This window comes from Acanthochromis polyacanthus, chromosome 5 (assembly GCF_021347895.1).
Source record: "Acanthochromis polyacanthus isolate Apoly-LR-REF ecotype Palm Island chromosome 5, KAUST_Apoly_ChrSc, whole genome shotgun sequence".
In the NCBI taxonomy this organism is placed as follows: Eukaryota; Metazoa; Chordata; class Actinopteri; family Pomacentridae; genus Acanthochromis; species Acanthochromis polyacanthus.
The window spans coordinates 14,148,878-14,166,977 of NC_067117.1; the positions used below are offsets into that span (position 1 = coordinate 14,148,878).

Genomic DNA, 18,100 nt, shown 5'->3' on the forward strand with positions numbered 1-18,100 from the left:
AAAAGATCTCAGAAGTCAGTCATAGCGTGTGTAGAACAGGGGTGGATCCAGATTAATGTTGGTAGTGTCTACAGATACGGACCCACAACAGATATTTAGTGAAACTCTACAGAGTCAGCGCTTTACAGTATTTTGCGTCAAAATTCAGGAAATCAAGTAAATATAAGTGACTGAACGACTTGATTTTGGAGGTTCAGGGCCTGAACTGATACAAACAGCATCAACTACAACACGCTTAATGTTCTCGTTCAGTTCATGTGCCAAAACATTGCATCAAGTTGCTCATGTGAAAACCCATTTGACACTGAAGCTGAGATTGCACTGCCACCACGCCTGATGCTGTTCATCGAAACCACTCAGATTTAAGACACTGCTGAGCTGCAGTTCACCCCAAAAATCTGTCGTCCAACACAAACACTGCTTTAACTCAAAGCTACAGTTGAACACGAAGAGCTGCATTATTGCAAACAGGCATATTTTCCACCCTTTTATAACTAAAAGAGAAGTCCAGTTGATTTCTACTGAAGCTCCAAGAATTAATATGACCTGGACACCTGGGAATCTACACAGACATTGTAAAAACAAAGTTGTTTCATCATTTTTATTGTTAAAATAAACATGCAATCATAGGGTAAATACACTTACATTCAACAAGCCATAAAACTTAATTCAGCACCCAAAGTGCAGTGGCATCCATTTCAAAAGAGACCTATGTAGCTGAATGGTATTTAGTTAAATGGCTGTCTAGATACAACAAACAGCTTGAAAATGGAAGATATGAATATAAAAATATCCTACACTGTAAATGGAATAATAAAGTGGCTGAAGAGTAACTACTGGTCAAGTGACTACAAAATTCTGTGAAAAGGAGAGATTTTTTTGCAGAAATTTCTTTAAAAAAACACCCATATGTGCTTAGGACAATGGGATCTCAAACAGCTGAGCACCGCTGGACAGAACAGTCATGCATGAGCTGGAGAGAAATCCATATCCATCCATACTTTGATTCACATTTCTCCAAAACATACAAATCCCACTCTATATGTATCGTTTCAAAAACATTTAAGGCCAAAAGATAAAAGATATTCTGCTCTTCTTCATGAATAAACTCTAGGAAAGTGTGGTAATCACTGAACCATTTAGGATAAATAATGGGCACAGGGCAATATCTGCAACTCATTAACTACAGTGAATGTTCCCTCGCAGCCAGGAGGACTTTGGCCCACGCAGCCGTCACATCTGTCTACAGTTCCTGTGCAACCTTTACACATAGAACAGCATCATCACAGCACATTTAGACTAGAGAGAAGCACAAAAGCACATGAATCCTACAAAATATCAAGCACACTTCTAAATACGACTACACAAAAGTATTTCTTTACTAAAAAGAGTGGGTAACTCTCAGTATCAGTGGGAAAGGTACGCATGTATATTAGCTCACAGTGTGGGCCGTTTCACTGATTCTGTAGAGCCTGGGCGATGTTGAGGCCCGAGCCGTTGGGCAGCGCCCAGCCGTCCTGGCCCTGGTGGCCCTGCAGCAGGCAGTACAGCTGCTTTAGGTGGGTCACTATGTTGTCTTTGATATCTGGGATTGAAATCTGCAGCCGGACGCTGCCGCTGTCGAACGATCGTGTGTTGTCTCCAGAGAACATCTCGCTTATCATTCGGGCCACCACTGGAATCACCTGCAGAGGCGAAAGAGGGTCAGAGGACCACGATGGATAAATGAATGCAACACATTCAGACCATCTTACGCTTCATGTGTGGCGAGGAAATTTCACAGCAGACTTTTACTTTTAATGTCTTTCGAATAACAGGATAATGTTCAAGAATCCACCAATAATTGTCCTCTAGACTGCAGGAAAATATGAGAGTAGCAAAATATGAGAATATCAGCAGTCAGTTGGTTGGCTGAACTATTCTTAGGTTTTATATCAGACAGGTGTAAAAGTCATCAGTCTCCTCCCTTGTTTACTGCCTTTCCATCTCCTTTGGTGTTACAGTTTTTCTCAATTGCTTTAGTACGTTTCTCAGATCAGAACTGAAATTCTCAAAACAGTTTGTGCATTTCTCAAAACACATCGCACAAGTAGCAAAACAACATGGATTACCTGCAAAAGCCAGTTTTTTGTGCAAAATTCTTAGTCTATCGCTCAAAATTAAATTTCTGTGTCAATGAACATGTCAGTGCTGTCACAATGACAAGTCCTTGTTTCATTGTGTACAGACAAGACAGTCAAATTGCTTAGTCATGCTCTCAATATAACAGTTACTCTGATGGAAGGCTCTGATGCTGAAGATGGTTTACATAAGTTTTGATGAAAGTTGCAAGTTACACCTTTGTGTGTGGGAGATTGACTGCAAGAGACTGGACAAGATTCAGTTTACACTTTTACTGTTTTTACAATTTCTTGACAGACCATGTTATTGATACAGAAAAACAGCGCTGCATAGCACAAAGAAAAAAAAACAAACAAAAAAATGTGAACATAGGACAATCTCCTCAGGGAGAACTGTACTTCCAGTGCTGTAGGAATTACACACAAATTCTCATCACATCAGAAATTTATTCTCTTGTGTCTTTGAACGATTTCAGAAAATTCTAACCCTTCACACATTTCCCTTCATTAGACAAAGTCAAGATTTACCTGGGGGCAATTAACCAATTCAAGACAGATTTAGAAAATAAGTAATGAAAATGCTTAGAAATAAGCACACACATGTTGACATATTCTGACAATATGTTCATCCATTTTGCATGTAAAGACTTATGCAATGAACTAATGACTAAATGTTGTGGGTGGTGAGACTATTCAGTAGAGACCCGTGATAATCCATTTTGACCATCATGACAGATGCAGCTGATAATGTAGGAAACAGCAGAGAATTGTACAAAATCATTTGCATGGATGTACAAAAACATCTGCAACTTGTTCAAAGAAATGAGAAACTGCTTTTTTGATGTGCACTAGTGATACAATGTTGTGAGGATTGAACAAGTAGTTTTGAGAATTTCAAGTCTGAGCAGAGAAACGTACTAAAGCAATTGAGAAAAACTGTAACTTGAAATACACAACAAAGGAAGGCAGCGTCTTCTTACCTGGACCATGATCAGCTTCCTCTCCCTCGGTTTACCATCAGGCCACTCCTCTCCAAAACACAGGTTGATTTCAAACTCAGGAGGGTTCGGTGTCTGGCCGCGCTGGTGGGCGATCACACCTGCAGCAGAGACATTTACTAGAACTCTTTCCCACAGCAAACTGCACTCTACAACTCAACCAAAATGTGAAGAACTCAAGTGCGACACAGTGAAAACACATTACTTACCACTGAGAAAAGACTCCAGACAGAAGAGTTTGACCTTCCTCTGCCGCTCTATCAGATTTGGTGCACCTGGGTTCGCACAGGGGCCGGACCAGTACACTTTACACTGGCAGAGGCGGACTGCGTAGATGTCGTGGCCGCTGACCTCCAGGATCAGGCCTCTGTCCATCACATCCAGCAGGCGGCTAGTGAAGATCCTCTGCTTGTCGTTGGTAATGTGCTCTGTGCTGGGAAAGCGTAACTGCTCCAGGTTGATCGGCCCGAACAGCTCCTCCTGGTTGACCATCGGCCCCAGGTCTCCGTAAAACAACCTGCAGCCCTGTGGGTTGCTGACGTTCACTATGGGACACATTTCCCTCCCTCTGTAGAGGAACAGCACCTCCAGGTCTGTCACTGGGATCACAGCAGACACTTGTTATAACGGTTTGGTGTGAAACGCTTCAGTTTAAGGAACAGAGTGCCCAAAAGCTTAAACACACACCTCATCTTATTGTAAATGTAGCCTACAGATAAAAGTGTAGGTTCAATAATACAGACTGACTTCAACACTTGACCGCAACAATTTAACCCTCCTGCTGTCCTCATTAATGGGCATCAAAAAATATTGTTTCCTCGTCTGAAAAAAAAATCCAAAAATTCAGAAAAAAAATTCCCCAAATTTCTGAAAATTTGCAAAACCTTCAGGAATAAAATTTCAAGAATTCCATAAAAGTTTCTCTTAAAAATTTTATACAAAAAAGGCAAGAAAATTCTTGTAAATATTTTCAAAAATGAGTAAAAATCTTCCAAAACATCCTAAAAATATCTAAAGTGATTACACATATATCAGTAAAATTTCTAATATTTTCTTTAAGAATATTCACAAAAAATCAACCAAAATACAACTAATTTTGCTGGATTTTGGTTGATTTTTTTTGTGAATATTCTTAAGAAACATTTTTTAACGTCTTTTTTCCACCAAAAATGTTCAGAAATTTCCCAGAAATGTTGAAAATGTGGACATCAGAAGTTTCACTGTGAAAAAAAAAAAAAAATTCCTACATTTTCAAACTTTAAAATGGGTCAATTTGACTCGCAGGACGACACAAGGGTTTATAATTAGGGACAACTTTCAAGCACAGTTCATTTTCTCTCTTTAAACAGCGCCTGATTTTTTTTTAACATGAAATGATGTTATTAGTATTTTCTACATGAAAAGATTAACTGTTTTGGCTACAAATAGAAAACAGAAATAGAAAATGTCTATCACTGTTTTCCAGAGCTAACAGGCTTTATTTGTGCAGCTGTGCACAACACAAAGATGTTGAGTTGGCCGTCATTAAAAATAGGAAAAAGCAGAAAATCATCCCATTAGTGAAGCTAAAATCAACAAACGGCTGGCATTTCAAGCAATTAATCAGTTATCACAGCTTCTAAATAATTTCAAAATAATCAATTCACTGACTCTTTCAGTTAAACTTTGGTTGGTTAATTATTTTTAGCCACAGTGTATTGCTTTTTTGAAAAAGTTGAAACTTCTGAGGCTTTTAGATGTTACGTTTCGCTCATCTGAGTGAACCAGACATCATAGAGCTCAACTGGACCGGCACAGCAACAGCTGGTGTCTCAAGAATTAATAAGCTGCAGCTTTTGAGTGGCCTGGTCCTTCAATGATACGTTTTCATCAGCTCTACAAACACTCACTTGGGAGGGAACTGATCCACATTTCTGGAGACGCGAATAAGGCATCAGTCAGCAGAGGGGTCTGCATGGAGGGATCAGGCAGAGGAGCAGGAGGCAGGTCACCCAGAGGTGTCGGCTGCATCTCCACATCCACAGGCTCCTCTTTAGGCCAGATTTTAACAGGTTCCTCTTTGGGCCAGACCTCATTGGACGGAGGGCAACTAAGGGGCTGCATGGGCGTCTCTGGAGACCACATAATCAGAGGAGACGGACTGGCGCCTACAGACGGAAAGAGAAGAAGAAGAATTCATTGTTAGCAGCAGCATCTTTATGCTATGCTTGAGAACAAACTGGTCTAAAAACATAGACTTCATCTACAAACAGGGGCAGAGCTGCCTCTTTTGCCTCATAAGACTTCGATCATTAGACATCTGCAGTAAGATGCTGCAGATGTTTTATCAGTCTGTGATGGCAAGTGTTCCGTTTTATGCTGCAGTCTGCTGAGGAGGCAGCATAAAACACAAGGATGCAAGGCGTCTGAACAAACTGGTTAAAAAGCTGGCTCTGTGGTTGGAATCAGATTAAATTCATTGGAGGATGAGGTGGAGAGACGCGCACTGAGCAAGATGGAGGCCATTCTGAGAAACATGGATCATCCACTTCAAATGTCACTCAATGAGCAAAGAAACATCGGTGGTGGACGGCTATCCCTGCGCTGCAGGACAGGAAGATTTTAAAAATCTTTCATACCATCAGCAATTCGATTATTTAATTCTAAAGTAAATAGATGAGACTCCCAGACGATTGAATTTCCCTTCAGGGATAAATAAAGTTCTTGTTTTGTGTTGTATTGTAAGCAACCACAAAATATAAAACTATAGCTGTAAGGTCTGAGGAAAAGCCGTTCACCATTGGATGGGTATGGAGGGGGAGACCCCGGTGTATCTGGAAGATCTTCTTCAACACCGTCATCATCATGCGGAGTCCAAGAACCGGCATCTGAAGAGCCTCCAGGGGGAAAAATGGCAATAAAAGATTTTAACTGCCACAAAATGAAGGCCATTTTGCAAAGACAAATTGAGGCTAAAGAAAGTCCGCCATATTGAAACAGCTCTTGCTCACCTTGGTTACTGAGGGGCTGTGGGATGTCGCAGACGTCATAAATCTTCAAAGGGTTCATGGGGACCTCTTTGGTGCCGTCGTACACGAGGTTGAATTCTCGGCTTTTGTTCAGGGCGCATCGAAGCTGAGCTTTCCATTTGGCAGGATCAGGTTCATCAACTCCCTCCTGGAACTTCCCGGTCTCCACGGCCCACGCCTGGAGGAACACGGAGGTGTCCATGTCACAGTGCTAGGTTAACATTTTCTGAATTTTCTGCACTGGATCAACACATTTGTCTAACTTTTAACCAGTATTATGACTGATTGACGCTGAATTTGTTGTTAAAAGATGCCAGATATTAACATTATGACTGTGCATCCAAGAAAATGACTTGTTGTGCTACTCCTAAAGGTCTAATTTTTTTACAAGTCACACAAACAGTGTCACATAACTGCAAAAATGCTTCACCCCATTTGGTATTTTTGCAGCAATCTTTCCTGTGTTTGGACTTTTTCCTTAAAAAACTCTGAATTTCCCATCTGATTATGCTCATGTGTAGAAACATAATGACAGAAAATACCTAATTATAATCTAAAACATAACAAAAAACAAGAATTTCCACAATCACTGTCATTCAAATTCTTAATTGCAGCAACACAAGCACAGACCCAGTGTAAGTACAGTACATACTGGAGGTAAATGATTTGGGGAAAATGGTTAATAAGTAAATTCTATATCTATATTTTCTTACAGATATTGCAATTTGATTGAAATATGATTTTTCTTAATGTCAAGCTTCAGTTCAACACTCTGTGTAATAGATTTAAAACATGATGGAGCCGTACCACATGGATCAATGCGACTGACCAACATGAGGGGTGGCATGAATCAGTAGAATCACTGACATTACAGTTTAAATCCTGGGTCAAATTTGCCGCATAAGGTATATTTTAAACTTTGTGATTTGGTAATTACATAATTTCAAATTGAGATTTTAATCTGAAATCCTGTGTTCAGCCCCAGCACCAACATGTCCACCGCTAACCTGCACCTTAGACCCCCTGTAGCACTCATTCCTTATGTAACCGAGTTGCAAAACCAGACACTGCATGCAAGCTTATTCTGTTTTTATCATATCTGTCCATTTTCAAATTTATGTTTCACACGCATGACTCAGCACTTAAACCCAGGATGAAGAAATATGTGGATTACAAGAGTCACTGGCTGAGCAGGAGGAGGTTACAACCTGTGCGTATTTTCAGGTTCAGGATAAATCAACAAGTCCTTCACTCTGCTGTTTCAGGTGAACCAGGGGAGAGTTTGTTTTTTTTTTTTTTTTTACCTTGAATATGGTGTCTTCATCCTCGTGCTGCGGTGTGTGTCGTGTGGCGTGTTTCCATGGGATCCTGAAGCGCATGGCGTCACGGTTAATCCACTCCAGACCCGGGTATCGTCCGCTGTCCACCTGCGCCACCAGCCAGGGCTTCAGGCGGACGCGTCGAGGTGTGACAGACATCCTGACTGACTGAGGAGAAGAAAACACAACTAGTCTTTCTTTTGTACACTCAGACAATACTGCAGTGAAATCCTGCATGTCCGGATTTTTCCAAACAGTTCAAAGCTGCAGGGCTTAAACTTTGACAGAGGGAGCGGCCTGTTTGTCGTATTTCTGCCGTTACGCACAGATCTGGAGCCTCTGCGATATTTCACCGCGTCTTTAAATGTGTCAGCCGAAGTGTTCCGAAACTAGAATAACCAAATCAGTCAAACACGATACCAGAGCAGAGAAGGACGCACGTACCTGTGACAAAGCAGGAAGTTGGAGAGGTGTTGGAAAGGCCTGAGGAGCAGCAGCTGGAACAAAACCGACCGTTCCGTCTCCAAGCTGACCGCAGATCCACTGCAGAGACACTCAGCCGCTCGGACCACGACGCTGACCGGCAATAACAAAAACAGGAAAGTTTTTCTCGGAGCCGAGAGCTGATGTTTTCCACTCGGTCGGTCCTTCCCCCTTTTTTCCTCACCGAAACTCAGGTACGGCCGTGACGTCACCGCGAGGACACACCTTTCCGAGTAGCTGGTGGACACGTCTGAGAGGATTGCCCATGTAGGATCCAAATCATCCTGATCTCCACATGGTCATTTAAAGATATAATAGTTATGTCAGAAAAGTACACAATAAAATAATACACAATATAACAACAGTGAAACAGACTATGTTGATATGTTCTTGTCTATAGCATGTTTACAGAAATATTGATAAAACAATATTGCACAGGGCTGATGTATATGTAGAAAGTAATAATTTTGCACAGATTCTTTAATAAGAAGAAAAATACTGATAAGCAGATATTCTTCTATGCAAGGAGAACATCTAGATATTGCACAGATTCTTTTATTTGTGGGAAAACTAGATATTGCACAGACTGTTGTATATGTAGAATAATATAGATATTGCACAGAATCAGACAAATAAAAGTATCAAACACTCAACAAGTACATTTTTCATTTTGATTGTTTGTTTTTTATCTCAGTGGTTCTCAAATGGGGGTATGAGTACCCCTGGGGGTACTTGAAGGTATGCCAGGGGGTACATGAGATTAAAAAAAACATTAAAAACTAGCAACAATTCAAAAATCCTTTATAAAATATATCTATTCAATAATTTGAACTCTTCCATAAACTGGGTTTATGGTAATAAAATGGAATGGCCTACTTGATATGAAATTCAATTTATGCACTTTCATGTGTATTTTCATTCAACGAAAGGTTTTTTTTTTAGTTCTGTTGAACCACGATTCAAAAGCAATGTCTGATTTTCACTATTTAATTTTCCTAGAATTTTTTTTTTTAACTTTTGTCAGATTTAAATTATTTCTCTGATCATTGTGGATTTTTCTTTTATTAACCGTGGGGTGCCAATAATTTTGTCCACGTTGTGTAAGAGGACACTTTACTTTTATGATTATTTCTGTGTATAAATCTTTATTTACAGTTGAATCAGTTATTTATTTTTCAACAAGTTTTTAGTTCTTTTTCTCCAAGTAGCTGAAGAAAGACCATTACAAATTAGCATTTTTTTTTGCATTGATATAAAATTTAATATATCAAAAACTGATGACGATGTATTTTATGTCTGTCTCTTTTTGTCAGCCAAAAATACTTTGCCTTGGTTGGGGGGTACTTGAATGAAAAAATGCCACACAGGGGGTACGTCACTGAAAAAAGGTTGAGAATCAATGTTTTATCTAATCAGTGAATCTGTACACTTCCCTCTTTATCCAGCTCCTTTTATGTTTTAATGCAAACTTACATGTTGCTGTTTTTCCTCTCTGGTGTTCATGTAGTTGGTCTTTTTCATAGCCTGTTTGCATTTGAAACTTTCAGCAATTTCATATCTCATTTGCTTTAAAGACTGTAAGAAAAACCAGAGGCAGATGGTATTTATGATTTGCATGACTTTTGACAGGTGTTGTGTCCAAAACAACAAACAACAACAAAGAAAAACAGGACAGAAAACTTCTTCAAAAACTGAATAAATGCAAACTAAGATGTAATATACGTATATGATTCCACCTTCTCTGTGTTCTACATTATAAACAAACTAGTTACTTATACCAGATGGAATAGCTTTAAAGGACTAATTCAACTCATATAATTCAGTTTTCCAGCTGCCATAAGTGACTGCCACCTTAAATGACACAGAAATGTTATTATTGCATCAAAATGACCTGATTTCATTTATGAAAGTTATATGACACCGGTTGTAGGCTACGGGGTAATGACGAAATACATTATTTCTTTATTCTCTATGTAAACCCATCAGTGAATCATGTTAGTCGCAGTTGAAACAAGGATATTAAACAAGGACATACAGCCGAAACAATGGAAACAGTACTTTACGATTAACCCTAGTGATCCCACATGTCAGACCTGATTACATTATAAACTGAATGCATTTTTTTGGTCTCAGTCATTCAGTTACAAGAAATGTCTCACAGTCAAACGTTTCCTTTTACTACAGGCATAAAGTTGTGTGTATCTTGTTATGACTGTCTGATCCAGATAAAAGCAGGCGCATGAGTGAAACACGCAGTTTTCAGCAGGACTCCTCCTCTCAGAGGGGGAATTTCCATGAAAAAAGAAGAGAACACTCACCTTGAGGTGGCACTAGCAGTTGAACTGTTGGTGATGATCCTGTAACTAAAGGAGCCCAAACAGCTTGACAACAACAAACCACTCCCTGAAACTGGTGCTCATAATGCAGAGAACGAGTGTCTGCATCTGTTCTTGTTCTTCCTGGTTTCAGTTTAATGTGCATAATAATGTGTTTATGTGATGCTCATGATGTGTTTTAGCATACTTAAATGTGAATAGATGCTGTAAAGGCCTATAGAAACTGGCTGTGCTGGGATGTTTTGGGTAACTCAGTTAAATGAATCCGAAATGATGCTGTAGGAGCAGATCTCCCAGGAGTTCATCATATGTGGACTGAAAGAAAGAGGTCACCAGATGATTAGAGGGATTTAAAAAAACAACAACAATATAAAACTTGTGTTGCCCACATTTAGGTTTGCTTTTTTTTTCTGATTTCTCTCTAAAATTTTCCCTCTATTTTTATGAAACATGGCCTAACTTTTCATCTTCAGGCCATTAAATTTTCTCCTAGTTAAAGGGTTTTTGGTTGCTCATAGGGAATCTAAAGGCAAGTTTTGATTAGTGGGTTCTCTGTTTCTTGTTACTGAAATTAAATTCAGTCAAATGAAATAATCCAAAGAGGCAAAACTCAAAAACTGAAGCTCCCCATGTGGATGCTACTTTATTTTAAAGGGACATAGCCAAAAAAAATTGAGAACCACAGCAACATAAAGTCACCCAAAACTGCTTGTAAAGAAATCCACGTCCAATTTGTGAAGTTTGGTAGTTGTCTTCATATCAAACTTCACATCTGAAATAATTCCACCATCGTCAACAACCACAATACATCCATTCACCGTGATGCAACAGGATTTTTTCATTTTGGTTTCTGAGGATGTTTCAGCTCTCGGATGGAAGGTGAAGGAGTTGCTTTTGATGAAACTCTTAGGATTACACAAACGTCTTGTTTTTCATTTCATAGTAAGGATTCATGCTGAGGTACTTGAAGAATGAATGAACACATCTCTGAGCACTCTGTCATTTTTAATGTTGGGTTTTCTTCTTACATAGTAACACTTTACAACAAAATATATTTGGTCACACACATGGTAGATTCTGCTCTGTCTGTCATCTTCAGGAATATTTATCAAAAAATATACATTTTGAACCTTTTTAAACACAAACTCTTGAGTCAATAGACCTGGAAATGTCCAGAAACTAATCTCACTAACTTTAGTTTATGGGACAAAAAACACAGGAGTCACAAAGTTGTTGGTCAGTTCTTCACATGTATTCAGAAATAGAACAATTTGAAAGGTCATTTAGGAAAAAAAATCATGAATGGACACATCCTGATGGACCAAACTGCAGAAGGAGCTACAACAATATTTACTGTTGTCTTTTATTTTGAAATATACACTACCTTCCAGTAGATTTACATCAAACATCTAATTCATTCAAAGTATAAAAAAGAGCCTTTGCTGTAATGGTTTTACAAAAATAAATTTATAATAACAGCGCAGAAAAAGGGGTAATGTCGGGAGGTCTACAATATGTGAAACAACTGAGGAAGTGAAAGAGCCTCCATCTTCAACCGGCAATGGGTATTCTTAAACATCTTACATTTAAATATCAAATGGCAATAATGGCACATAATTCAAACTAGATAGTAATCAAGCAGTGTTTGTTTCAGCTGGAGTCAGCAGAGGAAGCATCTGAATCCTGAAACAGCCCCACGGGAAAAGAGCAGCCTGTCTTCATAAAACAGACCCGCTGAAGCTGTTTTATGAAGGACATTATCCTGAAGCAGCATCTTCATCTCACTGGGAATTCTTGCTGCATTTGTAGAAAGATTGTCGATATGAAAACCTGCGTCTGCAGGAAAGATTTAGGTCCAGTTTGAAAGCTGTCTAACTTTAAAGTCCAGTCCATTAAACTTCACAAGAGAGGAAAACTCTGTGCTGGTCAATGGATGTATGCAGGTGAACACCCTAGTATTGTCCTTAGATCATCACCTAGAAAACTGATCCACATCCATTTGTCCTCATAATGTCTCGTGAGTTAAGTGTTAGTCCACATTTTCACACCGTGGCACAGTTACACATACATATGTATTTCAGGGTCCATAAAGTTGGAGATTAGATGTCGCCATTCATCTCTCCTTGAATTTTTTGGACAATATGTGTGAGGTCTAGACTCTCCGTTAGCATCTTCAGCAGCGTTTCATCATTCTGAACCCCTTCCATGAACTCCTCATAGGACAGCTCACCTAGAAATGAGATAAATATAAACATTCTTCAACACTGGTAACAATAGAAATCAAGTGGTGTGAATAATTTGCAGAAGGTATCATTATTTAAGAATTTCGGGATTAATAGTTTTATCTTATCTTATACCGTTAGACTGCAATGCATAGATATAGATGTAGCTGTGTATATATGTGTGTATAGAGAGAGAGAGAGAGAGAGAGAGACAGAGAGAGAGAGAGAGATTGATTTAGGTGGAGATGTACATATAGATGTATAAATACAGATATATAGACAGAGACATAAATAGAGATATAGATATATAGATATAGATATATATGGAGATGGATATCTAAATATAGATGTCGATGTAGGTAGAAATATAAATATATAGGTATAAATATAGTTATACATATATGGATATATAGATATTTAGATATCTAGAAATAAATACAGATATAGATATAGATAGAGATATTATTATTGATATAGTTGCTGTGATGGTGACACAGTTCAGTGGTCTTACCGTCTCCATTGATGTCAGTCTTATCAAACACCACGTTGGCAAAGTCCTCTGCTGACATCTCCTGAAGAATTCCATTGATTGCTCTGATGGACTAACCAGGACACAAAGACAGCAGACCGTGTCAAAAACTAGCACACATTCTACTCCTCTGCCACATTTTCCAGCCAGCAGATGTCAGCACACTGTCAGCTTTGCCTCCACACCACAACAGTCTGAGGTGGGATTTCTGTCCCAGTCAGATCTACGTGGTCTTAGCAGGTTGTTTCAGGACTTGGGATTTTCTCACGTCTGTCAGTAAGCCAAGCTTTAACGATGTCATAAAGGCTCATGCTCACCTTAATTATAAGCAGCAGCTCCTCGCGGTCAGTGCAGCCACTCCCGTCTATATCATGCACCTTTCCCTTCAGCACCAGGCTCAGAGCAGCTACATACTCCATGAAACCAATGAAGCCATCCTGGAAAAGCACAGCAAACAGTCACCAGTGTCGCTAGCAGGGAAATATGGCATGTGAGACAATGAACGAAACCAGCAAACATTGATCACTGTTGCTCCACCACTGAATAATTAATTTTATAGTGATGCTGACCTCATAATGCATTTACAGATACTAAAAGAAACACGTTGATGGCTGAAACTCATTCTCAGTCTGCGGGTGTACACCTGCCACTCGTTCACGTGTCCATAAGGAGGATGCACCTAGTTTTAGGTAGTAGGTCAGCGTTGACATGTTAAGGCCCCCTCCTCTAATGGGCTAAGTTCCTCTGAGACAGAAATAATTTTTCTTCCAAATAAAACATAAGCAGACAATGACATGTATCATCATATAGTTCTGTTTGTATAAGTTTGACATTGCCTTTGAACAGACGAGATAGTTGAGGAAGCACAGCAGCATATGATTAATGTGTGTAGCATTATTCATAACAACAGGTTTCTAATAATAAATCAAATAAATCATTTTCAAGTGAACCAAGACTTTGTCTCTTTGTGTACAAAGGATATAGTCCTTAAAGTCTGGCAATGCAAAAAAAAAAGATGAAAAGCAATTACTCTTGGGTAATCCATCTTTACTCTCACAATAACATTAAAACAAATGCATATTTCAGACAGAATATAAAAAGTTTTCTTACATCATTCATGTCAAATGTTGTAAACATGGTACGAACATATGCATTTGATGACTCCGTCAGATTCTTCAGACCAAAGAATTTTTGAACTTGTAGAAGGTGAGAAGTCCTGGTGGACACTCAGACACAAATTTTCTGTACCACTGATGACTCTCACAGGCCTGCAGTTCCTCCACATCTGGCCCATTGCTGTTTCCCATGTCTGTATTTTAGGAATAAAAATGTCAAAAAAGAAAAAGTCATGTTAAAACCATAGCAGGAATGTATTGTATCCACAGAGCCCGTTCAGCAGCAGTTTGCAAAATGAAACCAGCAGCAGCAATCTCTTTGGGCCAGTCGTCTCTCTGTATTGTAATCCACTTTAGTTGTCAGTGAAGACTTGACTAATTAAAGAGACCTAAGAGCAGAGACAAATCCCGCTGTACAGAATGACACCAGCTACCAAAAAGTAATGGGTGGGATTTCAGAGAAATTGATGCACTTTTATCTGTTCTTGGATAAATGTGCATTATTTAGATTAGTGGACACGAATAAGCTAACATCATCAAGTCATGATTTCTTCTCAATAAATGATTAAAAGCTTTTTCCATGTTTCTCTTTTTCATCTAATCTTAATTCTAATCTTTTGTAAATATATACTCCACTGTATTACAATGAGATGTGAAAACAAAGTGTCCCATATATTGGTGAACTTGACCAATCCTTTTGCTTCTATTTTTGCTTCTCTTTTGTCTCTGTTTTCTATACATGCCCACATGCCAGGACAGCAATGTCTATGCTGACATTAAATATCTGAGCCTCATGGGAATTTCATATGTTTCACAGTTGTTGTTGTTTTATAAACCACAGCAGCGCTAAAATGAAATCTGTGCGTGACCTGAAAAGTCAGGAGATTAAAGTTTGGACAATTCTATGAGTGCATAATGAGATTTTTCAATTTGTAACAATGTGGTGGGCGAACCAACCCACCACTGCTGCTTCCAAAAAATCTTTTTAAAGCCGACTGATTGCATGTGGAGTGTCTTCCTCACAGCGTTGTGAAGTGTCAGAGTGCTGTCATTGTCCTACAGGTGAAATAAAGGCCACAGCTGGAGTCAACTTCAGTTCAGTCGACCCATTGGAAGCTGGGCCTTTCGTCTGCACGTCAGCCAACACTGTCAGTCTGCTACTACTCTATTACTGCAACTTCAGCAGCCAGGGATCAATGACACTGAGGAGAAACCAGGAGGTAAACTCTGAGGTTCACGCAGGTTCAGTCTGCACGTACAGTGTATTTAGAAAGTTAGTTAGAAAACAGGCAGTTTTGCAGCTTTTGCAGATCCTTGCAGACCAACAAAAGTTTCCAAATATACATTCATGAATATTTTTTCCTTGATCCTTCTCCTGCATGATCTCTCAGCTTCCCCTGGTTTCACAGGAGGAACGACTGTCTCTGGGTCAGACTCTCCATCCACCGTCAGATCTGTGCTTTGGCCTCAACAAACTTTACATATAAGAGTGATCATCGTTACAGCAGGATGGTACAGCATGTTAAAGGCTCAGCACACACAGCTCTTACTAAATAGTATTTAGCTATGATTATAGCTTCAGTATTTCTTGCCCACCTTGAGGACTACTGATTCCATCACTAGATGAGAAAAGCATTTTATTTAATTTCTTAAGTGGTTTGTTTAACAGGAAGTGTGCACATTAATAAAAGCTAGTTAGCCACAGAGTCTTCCAAATGTATGTCCCACATCTAGTCTCTGGACAGATGTTCCACAGTCACCATGAAAAAGAATATAAAGCTAAGCCAACAATGGAAAGGTTTGGCAGCATTATGATATAGAGACTGAAGTATGTGACTCGATCATATTACATCAACAAACACAAATCACTCTGAAATAGTGCAATGAAAGGCTGGTGAAAGATGAGCACGCAGGTACACAGGAAACAGACTGACAGCAGACAACCACTACACAACACAGACAGACTGAAAACACCATCCGCTGTAAATAATAATAATCATCCACTAAATAATCATTACAAATCCTGCAGCAGCATCTCTCTTCAGAGACAGTTTCACCATTAATCTGTACAAACCACAGACCTTTAGATGAGATAGTTTACTGCAGCTGCTTTCTAAAAATGAAAATGGAAACTATCATGTGGGTGTGGGATCCTGCAGTACTCTGTAAGTGCTGTGTTAGTAACTGAACACATTCTTCTGCACAGTAACTTTTAGTTCAGTTTTCAGCTGTACTTTCATTTCAAATGAGTCATTGTAATGGAATGCAAAAATACTTTTACAGTTTTCATTTCCTTTTACTTTAAGTTCAGTAGAAAAATTCAGTAAATTTTGTACTCAGTTTGGATTTTCCCAGACTACATGTCAGTGATTTGTAGCAAAAATGGCAACAAAGGGGAACAAAACCAATAAGAGAAAATTAAGTGTTGCTGCTATGGTCATATAAAACATAATTAGACTTTTATTACTTTGGTAAAGTGTCTTTATTAGTTTAAATTAAATTAAAAAGTATTTTTGTCACTCAAACACAAATCTCTTCCCAGAACAAGCCTAATGTGCTAACAGGTAACTAAATATGAATAATAAAATGACCCAAAGAGGTCACCACTGGTGTCTGATTCTGGTCAGAGCTGTGCTGTATGTTTGGCTCCGTAAAGCAGTAAAACATTAAAGGCTCATGCCAGCACATTCTTCACATTTCAGCAGGCGGCTTGATGGATTTCCACTAAGGACAGAGGAACCGGATGGACCGGTCTGGTTTGTCTCCAGTACAAACTGGGTTTAGGTGTGACAGACAAAGTTGATAGAAACACTGTGACTGTAGCCAAGAGGAGAAAAGACAGACTGGTTTTCTGGACAGCATAAATATTTTTAAAACTCTGCCATTATGTAATTAAAGGCATGAGTCCTATAGTCCTAGATTCACTTCCTTAACTATAATTTATGTTTATATGTGTACATTAGTCAATCAGTAAATTATGATTTGCAAAAGTTTGCAAGTATCAACGGGTAATGAATGCCTCTGTTATTGTTACAATATCATGTATATTTAAATGGGATAATTATTTGTTTTAGCAATCTTATGATTTTACTGTTGCCCAGCAACATAAACAGTAAATTCTTACTCATCTTGTCAGACATCTTAAATACTGACTCACTGCTGTTGTCTGAAACTTTCGACCACATCAGTTATCCAGTATGTGTACATGTTATTCTTATAGTATTAACAAAAAAGCATAAAATCTGGTTATAAGGACTAAACTACAGCTGGATCTCATCATAAGCTTCCAGGATAACTCTGAAGAAATAAGAGTTCCTCCCTGGAAGTTTCACCTGAAATCATCATTGATGTTTTCTTTTCTTCCTGCTGTTGCCAAGTGCTTGCTGAAAGGGACTGTGGGTTTCTCTGGATAATTGTGTAAGGTTTTTATCGTACTATGTAAACTGCATGGAGATGACATATGCAGTGAATTGGCACTGTATAAACAAAATAAGATTAACTGAATTAAAGCTGGTCAAAGGGGATTTTTTAGATAGACCGTTGGTATACTGTACTCTATACAGAAATACATTTAACAGTCACTTAATCAGTTACAACTGTGAAATGCATTGCAATCCAAAACAAAGCTTCTAAATTTTCAAAAATGATGATGATTCTATTTCATATTTAGCCTATGATTAATTTCATAGTGGGATTGGATAGCAGTGTGCTGGACTGCATTACATTTAATTTTGTACAGTGTATCAACACACAGTACATAACACACAATATACTTACAGATATATTATTGTTGTTGTTGTTGTTGTTGTTGTTGTTGTTACAGGCTGCACAGTGGGTAGTGGTTAGCACTTTCACCTTGCAGCAAGAAGATCCCTGGTTCGAGTCCCGACCTGAGCCCAGGATCTTTCTGCATGGAGTTTGCATGTTCTCTCTGTGCATGCGTGGGTTTTCTCCGGGCAGTCTGGCTTCT

At 38.8% G+C, this 18,100-nt stretch overlaps 2 protein-coding genes across 3 annotated transcripts; both read right to left on the reverse strand.

The window, feature by feature from the left end:
• Positions 1-587: 587 nt before the first annotated feature.
• Positions 588-8,522, reverse strand: irf6 (interferon regulatory factor 6). Of its 2 annotated transcripts, none has more exons than XM_051947846.1 (8): positions 7,890-8,522; positions 7,431-7,609; positions 6,109-6,304; positions 5,896-5,994; positions 5,008-5,265; positions 3,328-3,717; positions 3,101-3,219; positions 588-1,685 (listed from the first exon to the last, which is right to left on the reverse strand). In XM_051947846.1, exons 2-8 carry the CDS (start codon positions 7,602-7,604, stop codon positions 1,455-1,457), a joined length of 1,467 nt encoding a protein of 488 aa, XP_051803806.1. In that variant the 5' UTR covers positions 7,605-7,609; positions 7,890-8,522; the 3' UTR covers positions 588-1,454. The 2 variants fall into 2 exon arrangements, with proteins under 2 accessions (XP_051803806.1, XP_022058850.1); XM_022203158.2 differs by having other exon boundaries at positions 7,431-7,613; positions 7,890-8,520.
• Positions 8,523-11,432: 2,910 nt separating this feature from the next.
• Positions 11,433-14,366, reverse strand: si:ch211-103a14.5 (guanylyl cyclase-activating protein 1). Its single transcript, XM_051947854.1, is given in 5 exon segments — positions 11,433-12,494; positions 12,998-13,088; positions 13,333-13,452; positions 14,126-14,205; positions 14,208-14,366. Coding segments are annotated over 5 exon segments (537 nt in total). The 5' UTR covers positions 14,323-14,366; the 3' UTR covers positions 11,433-12,363.
• Positions 14,367-18,100: the final 3,734 nt, after the last annotated feature.

Bases quoted from the DNA above. Each gene is read 5' to 3' on its own strand.
- irf6 (XM_051947846.1), bottom strand. From the start codon at position 7,604: ATGTCTGTCACACCTCGACGCGTCCGCCTGAAGCCCTGGCTGGTGGCG. The intron at 3,718-5,007 runs GTGAGTGTTTGT...CTGTGATCCCAG, and splicing joins GTGGATCAGTTCCCTCCCAA to TGACAGACCTGGAGGTGCTG. The intron at 3,220-3,327 runs GTAAGTAATGTG...TCTCTGCTGCAG, and splicing joins TCTGGAGTCTTTTCTCAGTG to GTGTGATCGCCCACCAGCGC.